The sequence below is a fragment of the Callospermophilus lateralis genome, chromosome 3 (assembly GCF_048772815.1).
Source record: "Callospermophilus lateralis isolate mCalLat2 chromosome 3, mCalLat2.hap1, whole genome shotgun sequence".
NCBI lineage: Eukaryota > Metazoa > Chordata > Mammalia > Rodentia > Sciuridae > Callospermophilus > Callospermophilus lateralis.
The window spans coordinates 64,321,979-64,333,857 of record NC_135307.1 but is presented as its reverse complement, the minus strand read 5'-3'; the positions used below and the strand labels follow the sequence as shown (position 1 = coordinate 64,333,857).

Sequence of the window (11,879 nt, the reverse complement as noted above, 5' to 3'; positions counted from 1 at the left end):
CAGTCATAGATGAATAGCATGAAAGAAGTGTTCTCAGTTTAGAACAGGAAGCCAACCAGTTTAGTTTATTTTTGATATCCTACTCACACAAAAGGATTAGAGAACACTGGATGACATAAAGTACAGTAGGATCATTAGTTACAGAGGTAAGAAATGATATTTGGGGAAAGGTATATATTGAGAAAACTCCTATAAAGGTCTTTCCTAATTACCCTATAGGTGTTGTTGCCAGCCACAGATCTCAGCCACCTTTATTACAGATATCTCTTTTATGGTCTTTATAGTTCCTATTATCCAATCCCTCCCCCACTTTTTTTGGCTTGCTTACTATCTGTCACCCCATAGCATATAAACTACATGAGGGATCTTATCAGTCCTATTTAGAAATATCTATAGTGCCTGGCAAAATGCCAAGCATATCATGATGTTGATAAAATTTGCTGAAATAATGAAAAATGAGCCAACTTAATTATATTATATTCTCTCTGTATTCATTAATTGCATTTCCATTCCTTCAATTTTTTGATGTTTGCATATAAGCATAATGAAGAAAATCAATAGGAAGTCGGCCAATGAGCAAGATGCACTCTGTGCCCCACAACCTTGCAGTCCAGGAGATCTTCAAAATATGTTGGATGGAGGAGAGTATGCCCCTTTTGTGTCTCCTCCCATGTTAGAGAGCAATTTTATACAGGTAAATAAAACTTGGGCCCTAAATTCAGTTCCAGTAATCATAGCATTTAATTTTCTCAAAGACAATTGAAAAGGTTGGGAAGAAACTTGTCTTAAATGTAGTGAGGGAATATGTGATAACATTAAAGGGAACAGTTTTGGAACTTCAAAGAAACTGAAATAATAACAATGTTAAAGGATCATTAATTTCAAATGTTCCCAACAAACTCTTAGTAATTCTGTCCTGATGCTACCATAATTGTTATTCTAACATAATATTCCCAAAGTCACAGCAAGTGACTTTTAAAGCATCCTGTCACAGGAAAACATTCAGATAACTTCTTTCTTAGACTTACAAGATGTTTGAAAGAAAAATATCTGTAACAAACTAAGGATTATAATGAATCTTAGCTCAGATAGTGTCAGGGAGAAAACCTGACTCTTTCCTAAAAAATCATGCCTATGTTGGGAATGAAACTGCTTGTCTGCACATCTGTAAGCTGCACAAACTCTCCTCTACACACTTGACATTAGAATATTCAGATAAATAAATGGAGAAAGGAGCTCAGTGGATGGGCCATACTTCTAATTGAAAAGGTTGGGAAATGCCTCATCATTGCCTAACAGCCACACTGAATTCCAATTCCAACATATTCTAGCAGCTACTCAGCTGATTCCACAGAGGGGTGACAGGGAGGATAACAGACCCTTCTTCAAAGGTAAGGAGACTTCACCTTTTGTAAACATGTTTTGGGCACTGATTCCTAACTTAGCATGACCCCTCCAGCCCCAGTATAATATAGCAGGAAGTGAAGCCTCCAGAAACATTTGTTTTAGTAACAAGTCATGATTTGATGCTCTTTGCCTTTTACATATTTGTTTCCTACCAATAATATTTTATTTTATTTTTTCACTTTTCTTCCTATGCCCTTTTCAAATTACCTTTGGAATATTTTCATTGCATGACACTTGACCTACACTGGGGATAGAGTTAACAGTCTATAGATCAGACACAGCGCCACATGATAATTTGGGGAAAAGTCATACTCCTCGGGGCTAGAGTTGTATTGTAGCTCAGTTACAGAGCACTTGCCTTGCAAGTGTGAAGCACTGGGTTCGATCCAACACCACATAAAAACAAAGGCATTGAGTCCATACACAACTAAGAAAACTATTTTAAAAAAAAATGTCATACCCTTCAAGATACACCACAACCTCTCCTGGTCAGTATGTCCTTGGTAGCAAGCTACTCAGATTCCTGACTCAATGGGTTCAAATGAAAAAAAAAAAAAAAACCAAACCAAACAAAAACAATAATCTCAAATAGAGTGAAGAGCCCAGGGTGCTGGGTTCTCTTTTTGCTCTCTGACAAGACATTTGCAGTGACAGCTGCCAAGAACACAAGAGAAACATCTCATCCTGCTGTGTTCTTGTGAGGGTTGAGAAACCTTCCCAGAGCCACCAGGAGGCCCCCACCTGCTTCTCACTGGCCAGGCCTTCTCCACATGTCCCTGCTGAAATTAGTCACAGGCAAGCAGGAGGGGTCCCAAGTCAGTTTTAGGTTAATTGGGATTTAACCTCAGAACTGAGTCACCATCTCTGAAGAGTGGATAATGAACAAATCCAGGATTCTGTTCATCAGAGGCACAGCTTTGGGTAGGCTGTGAGGAGTGTGGATCACAACTTCTTTTGGAATATATTTGTTTATAAGTGGTTTATTTTTTAATTGAACCAGTTCTCATACAACTGAGAAACCAGTGTAGCTCCTCTGTGGTTTCCTTCACATTTCTGTCAACCCCTTTATCAGTCTCTTCTTTTACCAACTAACAGAGATGTTATTGCCCAAGATTACTGGACTTTGGGATTTCTACATATACTGTTCCTATGCCCAGAAACTTCTTCCCTCCACCAGTCAGTTTATCTCTCACATTCTTCAGGTCTCAGCTAGGAGTCCCCTCCTCAGAGTATATTTCCATGACCCCATATCCAATGGTGGGCTGGAGTGGGCCTATTGGCAAGTGTTCAGGAAGTTTACAAGTTGGTCTTTAAGTCCTGCCATTATTATCATTATTTTATTATTTGTTTATTAATAGAAACAAGATATTGCTGTGTTGTCCAAGCTGGCAATAAACTTCTAGGCTCAAGAGATCCTTATGCCTCAATTTCCTGAGTAGTTGAAATTACAAGTATATGTACCATGCCTGACTTAATCCAGTCATTATTAAAAATTAAGTTATATTACTAGGGATATAGCTCAGTGGGATATAGCATGTGTGAAGCCTGGAATTTAATCCCTAGTACTGCAAAATAATAATAATAGTAATAATTATAATAACATATATAAATTTACATCCAAACCAATAAATAGCCAAAACTCACAATTCCTACTTTTTACTACATTTTACTATTATCTATGTTCTTGAGGTTACAGATGCAAGAGTTTTACAAAGGTTTATAGAATATGTTACTTGACTCTATGGTATTAAAAGTAAAGATTATTGTCTGTTTTATGTAAATTGTATGGTGCTCATCTTTTATATCAGTAACATTTTATTTTAGTTTTCATTTATTTATATATTTATTTTTTGTGTTTCCAGGGATCAAAGTCAGGGCCTCATGCATGCTATGTAAGCACTCTTACCACTGCCCAATGTATCTGTAACATTTTGTTGTTGTTGTTTTTGGTACTGGGTATTGAACCCAGGAGTACTTTACCACTGAACCATAGTTCTAGTCCTTTTTTATTTCGAAATAGGGTCTCACAAAGTTGCTGCAGGTTTTGCTAAGTTGCTGAGATTAGCTTTGATCTTCCTGCTACCCAACTATCCGTAACATTTTCAAAAAGTTTATGTGTAAGTGAATCTTCTGTTAAACATTTACTGTCACATCACTGGCTATATCCCACCCTAAGCTAAGTGCTCTGTTAAATGTTCCCAGAATTTGTTCTTGGTAATACTTGCTACAGTAATAATTAGTTACTTAAGTTGTTTAATGTTTGTCTTCCCTGGGAGACCCCCACACATGAAGGGATTATGTCTCTTCACTTGTGGTATCTCCAAAAATTAACCCAAACAAACAAAGGAATAAATACATCATGATTAATTTCCCCTCTGTATCCTGACTTCTCTTACATTGATCCAGTAAGAGAGGCTGCCTGTTCTGTGACTTTCATCAAAAATCATCTTCAGGCTGGGGCTGTGGTTCTATAGGAGAACGCTTGACTCTCATGAGGCCTGGTTTCAATTCTCAGCACCACATATAAATAAAGGAATAAAATAAAGATTCAACAACAACTAAATGTGTATATATATGTATGTATGTATGTATGTGTATATATATATATATATTATAATCATTGTCTTGTTCTCTGCACTCAGGTCAACAGAAGAGGTGAATCCATTTACCTCCATAATCGAGCCAACTGGGTGACTGTAGGCATCTGTTCTTCCAGTTCCAACCAGAAGACTCCCAATGTGATGCTGCTAGCACATCTGACACCTGCTGCTAAAAAACGTTCAGAACCCCTGTTTGAAAGTCTCCTGACATCCCCTTCTACAGGGAAGCTGGTGCTTACAAGGTGAGTTACAAAGAGAAGAGGTTAAGAATCTCTTAGAAAATATGCATGAGCCCTGTGAAAATGGAACCACTGATGACAATTGCTCCAAAGAAGCATCTCACTTGCATTCCCTAATGCAAATGACGGAAAACTGTTCTCAAAGTCTAGGAACATGGTTTATGACAAAGTCAAACAGGCAATTAATTTAAAAATAAATAAACCTGGGGCTGAGGTTGTGGCTCAGCGGTAGAGCTCTTGCCTTGCATGTGCAAGGCCCTGGGTTCAATCCTTAGCACCACATACAAATAAATAAAATAAGTGTATTGTATCCAACTACAACTAAAAAATAAATATTTTTTAAAAAATAAAATAAATAAAATTAAATAAATAAACCTAAGTAACAAAAACTGATGACTCATGATAAATAATCTCCCAAGAACACGCCTCCTCTCCACGCAATGTCCTGGCTGCCATCAGAATTAGCTCTGGTCTTATCTCGGTCAGTCACTTGCTCTGCAATGTTGAGCAAATCACTTAATTTCTCTGAGACACAGCTCTTTTAGAGTTAATTAAAGTGCATATTTTCTCATGATACATAGGTGGCATTCTGATTTTTAGTATATCAGAGGTCTAGACACATGATTAGGATGAGATGACTCTGAGGAGTCCTCCTTCAGAACTATCTGGGACAAAAGTCCTTTTCCTGAGTCTCACTCTTCAAGCTGATACAAAATATAAAAGGAAAGACTGTTTTATAGGTCTCCAACCAGGTCTCCAGATAATGTTACATTTGCATTCATTTTCAGGTTTCTCCCTCTGCAGTTTGTTACTCTTTCTGTGCATGATGCTAAGAACTTGCGCCTCAAATTAAAGCTGGTGAGTGGCCGAGCCTACTACTTACAGCTCTGTGCTCCTCCATATAAACAGGAGGCCTTATTTTCTCAGTGGGTGGACCTCATCTCCCTCTTGAATCATGAGAAAATCAAAGTTCTCAAAGCATCAGAGGTCTCAAGCTTTTCAGAAATCACAAATAGCACAGATATCACAGGCTCCGTGGACATCATGGACATTACAGAGTTCTCAACTATACAGAACCCACATCCGTACACATGGACCGAAGGCATTCATGTCATGGACAGCATAGATTTCTCGGAACTTGAAGATGTCACCGACGTCACAGATGTGACAGATGTTCCAGAAAATGAGGTCCCAGAGGTTCCAGATATAAATATCGTCACAGAAATCACAGAAGTCGTAGAGGCCACAGAAGACACACATAGCTCTGATGCCTCAAACTTCTCAGGAGTCACTGTGGTGTTTGAAAATGATGACATAATAAGAGCTAAACAAGAGGAAAAGGTATGTGACATGGAAGACTTTGATTCTTTAATAATCAAGCACTAGAACAATAAACAAGGTCACAGTTCTCAGTCAGGTGACATTAATTATCACCTGTGGAGCCGTCTGTGAGTGACCTAAGTTTAAAAATGAGATCTGATCCCTGAGACCTGGTGTAAAGGGGTTGTATGATATCTCTTGAAATAGACAGCAACCATCCTTACTGTCAAACTTAACCTAGTGCTGAAAGCTATGGTGTAATGGAAAGAAATGAGGATGTAGTCAGAAAACCTGGGTTAGATTCTTAACCTGCTGCATGTTAGTTGTGTGACTTTGAATAGCTCACTGAACCTACGTGATCCTCTGTTTCTTCACCTCCAAAATGAGGACATGAATAAAAGTAAGACTGTTTTAAATTTTAAATATATATAGAAGTGCCCAGTAACTTGAAGAAAGGGATGAAACTTCACTAGGCAGAGTTCAGGAAGTGGAAAAACAAAGCCATTTTCAGGTTAATTCAAATAGGATGGAGCATAATATATGTGGAGAATATTAGCATATAGGATTGGAAAGTTGCTTGTAAACCTTGAATGCCAAATCAAGAAGTGGAGACTTCATTCTGAGAAAACTTAGCAACTAAGGGCTGTGTAAGGGAATGAAGGAGTTGTTTGGGTTTTTGTTTGTTTTAAAGATCAATCTGATGGCAGGATGCATAATAGGTGAAGAGATCAGTCTGAAGAAAACTGCTAAAATTTCTCCACTAGGCTCACAATAGAAATAGATCAAAGGATGAGGACAGAAGTTTCACAGAAGAAGTTGAGCATAAATAATACTAGAAAAAAAATTAAATTTCTCTTTTCTGGTATTTTACAATCTATAGCCGTTATGCTGTGCAATAGAATATCAGAACTTGATCTTCCTATTGACCAGCGACTCCTATTTCTCCATGTAATTGTTAATTAAAAGAACAGACACAGGGCCTGAGACCTGTGGCTCAGCGGTAGCACACTTGCCTGGCATGTGTGAGGCACTGGGTTAGATTCTCAGCACCACATATAAATAAATAAAGGTCTATCAACAACTAAAAAAATAAAAAAGAAAAAAAAGAACAGACACAGAACTGGACTCAGGGACACATGCTTGTAATTCCAGCTGTTTTGGAGGCTGAGGCAGGCAGAGGATCTCAAGTTTGAGACCAGTTTGGGCAACTTAGTGAGATCCCATCTCAAAAAAAAAGCTGTAAGTGTACTTAAGGTAGAGTGTTTGCCTGACATGTTCAAGGCCCTGGGTTCAATCTGCACTGCAAAAAAGTTAAAAATTAAAAGAATAAACACTATCAATATTAGCAAAAGTGTAGTCAACTGGGAATTTGTAGAGATTTATAGTATAAATGAGAATTGGGTCAGTTTTCTTGAAATAATTCTGAGTCAAGAACCTTAAAAATATTTGTACCCTTTGACAGAAATGAAGATTTAATTACAAAGATGTTAGTTATAGGCTGTGAGTGCATCTCAGTGGTAGAACATACTTAGCACTCACAAGGTTCTGGTTGCGCACACACACGCACACGCACACCCACACATTAATCATATCTTATGCTTCCCATGCTTATAATAATGAAAGCACGGACGCAACCTAAATATCTACTTAGGAATAGCTAAACAAATTTGAGCTTATGAAGGGCAGATGTCATATTTATCTTGTTCAGGAGCTACCATAGTGCCTGATAATATCATAGGCACTGAGTAAAACTTTGTTAAATGAATTACTATTTTGTAGTTATTAAAATTATTTAAGAATGTTTCTTAACCTGGAAAAGTGTATATGATATAAATTTGAGTGAAAAATGAATAATATGTTCTCTGGGATGTAAAAATACATTTACACACACACACATAAATAAATAAATAAATATATATATATATATATATATATATATATATATATATATTGTGAATAGCAGTTAATCTTTAGATTATAGGACTATGGGCCACTTATGTCTTGTTTATACTGTTTTGGATTCTCTGTTTCCTATAATAAAGATAAATTATTTTTAATTATGAAAAAATCAAATGTTTTTACACAATTATTAATGACAGGAGGAAAATGCTTATTAGGTGAAAAAATGTAGGCAGCAACTTCAAAACAATGTCAAAGCAGATATAATAAAAAATAAATAAATGAACAAAGAGATGGGAATTAATTGTGCCAGAGGAATGGCTTTTTTTGGACAGTGGCTTCATGCAAGGAATAATTTCTACCTTTCACTTTATTCCTTAGAGGATTTTCCAAGTATTCTATAATATAAATAGCTTTAATTTTCAGGGAAAAAAGGAAAGTGTTATCTTTTAAAATAAGATTATCACACTATTTTTAATACCTTTATTTTTATTTATTAATTTTTTTAGGTAGTGCTGAGCACTCTACCACTGAGCCACAACCCCAGATCCAGATTACTACATTATTTTTAAGGAAATATAATAGAGGTAATGGACCAGGTAGGGGCAATGGGAGGAAGAAGGTACAGATGTGAGGAATGTTAACACAAGCTTTGGGGTTCACCAGCCTGAATGAGAGATTCTGCTGTGATCAGTAAGTGACTAAGAAGTGGCACAGTAACAGATTCCAGGAAATTAGAAGAATGGGGAGAGATTTTAGGGTATTAGATTTTAGGTACAGGCTTTAAATCTTTTGAAAATCAAAGACTAGTATTATGAACTCCAAGCCTCTATCATATCTTTGTTGCTCGTAGACTAGGAGACTAACATTTTCAGAAAACATTCCTTGCCCCCACAATTCGCAGACAAGAAATGCTGTAATTATAAGTGCTACTTGTTTTATGTGAGGTGACATTGGTGCACATCACAAAATGAGGCTGCAGTGGGGCAGGCCATGGTTCCCACACTGCCTGCCTCCAACACCTGTGCACACTCAGGAAATGTGAATGAAATGATTACTGTACTAGATACTGCTCCATAAATTATCTATTTCTATATCACACTCTTCTATTACCTGACTTGCTATTGCTTTGTCATTTTCAAAGGAAAAAGTAGAAAGCACTATGAAGCCTGGATGTCTACGAGATACAAAAAGTAAGAGTGAATTCAAAGAATCCTCAAAACGTGTCACCATCTCAGACATAACACTTACTTTCCAAGGTGAAAGGTGTTTTCATACTACTTTGAGTGCAGCAAGAAGTGAGGCAAACATATCAAAAGAAACGAGTGACAAAACCTCTGAAGAAAAGACAACTGATTTAAAAAACACAGCTCTCAAGGCAGTAGATTCCAGGTATGGGGCAAGAAAATGTTGTGGGGGTTTCTAAGATGTAAAGCAATATAAATAGGTGCTTTAAAGTCCTTATAATTGAGCCATTTGTCTCTGAAGATTCTCAGAGACAGATAACAGTGTAATTGCCCAATGATATAGTCAACTCTTAACTACCCACAACCTTGATTCAACCTTGGATAATTTTTATTTTTAAACCAGCTTCTTACACCACTCAGTATTATGGCTATTGGCCTATTGTCCATTTTGTGTTTACAAAATATAAGAGAATCACAGTGTTCACATTTTGAAGCCAGGACGTTGAGTTCTGGAGGGCTTGTGTGGGTATGTTTTCTTTTATCTTTATACTTCTCTATATCTTCTTCTCTACATAGCCTCTATGTATTTCTTATATTTATCTAATGAGTGACATTTGCACTAATGAAAATTCAAAAAACTATTTTCATAATTTCAATAGCTTTATTGCAAACTTGAATGCAAAAAAAAAAAAAAACCAAACAAACAAAACAAAACTAGCCTGGGCCACAAAGCAAGACCCCTATTAGTAAGAATGAAATGAGGAATGTAAAAAAAAAAAAAAAAAAAATATATATATATATATATATATATATATATATATATATATATATAACAGGGGAAAACAGAATAAATTAACATTAAAAATTAATTAACTAGAAAATTTTAAAATAATTTGAAGTGCTAAAAAGATTGGTTGATTCTTCAAGAAGAGCAACAAAACAAAACTGGACAAAACTGACAAACCATTGGGTTGGCTATTTTGTTTTTAAAGTAAAATTGAAAAATGTAAAAGATGTTATATCAAGAAGAATGGTAAAACATTATTGAGAAAGGTCAAATACAGTTTTGTTTCAATAACTTGAAAATGCTAAATAAGGTTAAAAATGTAAAAGAAAAAAAGCAAAATTAATGCAACCAGAAATTGAAAACTGAAGAAATAGAAAAAAAAAATATCAAAAAGCTCTCATTTAAGTAAAAGACAGTTTTGACTTTTCCAGAACAGTTTTTTAGATACTCTAAGACTTGTCTCTATTTTATGTACTGTTTTGTTTTAATATAGAAATATAGAAAAAATATTCTGTTTTGTTTTCACAATTTCATGAAGCAAATAATCTATTTGGATTATAAAGCCAGGCAAAGACAACACAAAAAAGAAAATTCTAGTTTAGTCTACAATAAATACTAAATTCTTAGAATCTCAACAGGCAAAACACAACAAGCTTATTGTAAAATTAAGGAAATTATTAATATTAATCATATAAATACAAAAGAATAGAAAAGTTATGATAATTTAAACACATGTAACAAATTTATATATATTTTGTTTATTTGTGTTTTGCAGGATTAAAAAACAAACCTAGGGGCACTCTACCACTGAGCTACATCTCTAGTTCTTTTTGTTTTTTATTTTGAAACAGGGTCTCACTGAGTTGCCCAGGCTGACGTTGAATTTACAATCCTCCTGCCTCGGCTTCCTGAGTAGTTGATAGTAGGGTGCACATCATTACACCCACCTCTCAATTTTTTTAAATTAATAAACATAAAGAATACTGAAAAAAGAATGCATTTTTAATAGCAACAGCAACAAAAATCAAGTGTGGTAATAAGATAACTGATTTTAAAAACATAAAACTTACATGGTAGAAATAAAGTACAACTTGAAAAAAGAAAAGAGGCTTTCCTTATGGGTCAGTAAGTTTAATAAAACAGCAAAGTTGAGAAGATATCCTCAACTGATTTATGTATTTAATATAAAACCAGTGAACATCTCAATAGGATATTTCAAGGAAATTATAAAATTATTAAAAAACTGGGCATGGTGGTACTTGCCTGTATCCTAGCAACTCAGGAGGCAAAGAAAGGAGGATCTCAAGTTCAAGTCCAGACTCAGCCATTCAGTGAGACCTAGCAACTTAGTGAGACCTTGTCTCAAAAAAGAAAGAAAGAAAAAAAGGCTAGGGATATAGCTCATTGGTTAAGCACCCCTGGGATAAAACTCCAGTACCAAAACAAAATAATTAAAAATAAATGGAAAAGATAGGGGTATGAGTCTCAAAGAAACAGTTGGGATGGAAAGTGTCTTCAGGAGCCAAGTACAGTGGCACACACCTGTACGCTTAGTGACTCAGGAGCATCTCAAATTCAAAGCCAGCCTCAGCAATTTAGCCTGGACCTAAGCAACTTAGGAAGACAAGTTGTCTCAAAATAAAAAGTAAAAAGGGCTGGGGATGTGACTCAGTGGTAAAAGCCCTTCTGAGTTAAATCCCCAGAACCAAAAACTAAAAAGAAAAGAAAATGTCTTCAGGGCACTGGGTCCCATAACATCTTAAGGCATGTCATAATTAAAGCTATCAGAATTCTAAGACAGGGGCCAGAGGTGCAGCTCAGTAGATAGAGCACATGGTTAGCATGCTCAAAGCTCTGGGTTCAATCCCCGGCACCCTATTAAAAATAATTACCAGTACAAAGTTTAGAATATAGAAATAAAGATACAAAAATAGATTTGAATCGATGAGATCAGACAATATACAAAAAGAAAGATGTTAGCCAAAGATTTACACTGTACAACCAAAAAATTTCAGATAAGAAAAGAGTAAATAAATAATTAAAATAAGATGGAAAAAATGCAATATTATCATTGCCTTTGTTACAGAGGGAAGTTCATTTCTTGTCCACAGAAGCAATAAAAATAATTTTCAATGGCCAAGTTGGAGTCATTCCCTCAATAATATTTATTAAATTCCTCCTATGTGCTAGGCACTGGAGATAGACTATAAAAATAATCATGCCCCTGTCTCATGAAATGTTTTATTCTAGTAGGGAGATCATAAACAAATAAGATATATATGCAAACTGGAATGAACTGTGATTTAAAACTTAGAAAAAAGAGTGATTTGAGAAAAGTAGAGGGATATTTTACACAGGTAGTCATGGGCATGCTCTCTGAGGAAGGGACTTTTGAGCAGAAAGCTGAGGAAATGGGAGCTCTGGGGGAACTGAGTTCCAA

General features: G+C 35.7%; 1 protein-coding gene across 1 annotated transcript in view; it reads left to right on the top strand.

The window, feature by feature from the left end:
• Positions 1-635: 635 nt before the first annotated feature.
• The window catches only part of Garin2 (golgi associated RAB2 interactor family member 2), a 31,471-nt gene continuing 20,227 nt past the window's right edge, over positions 636-11,879 (top strand). The window contains 4 exon segments of the mRNA XM_076848317.1: positions 636-694; positions 5,035-5,587; positions 6,228-6,232; positions 8,624-8,857. Of these exon segments, the coding sequence (XP_076704432.1) occupies positions 636-694; positions 5,035-5,587; positions 6,228-6,232; positions 8,624-8,857 (851 nt within the window).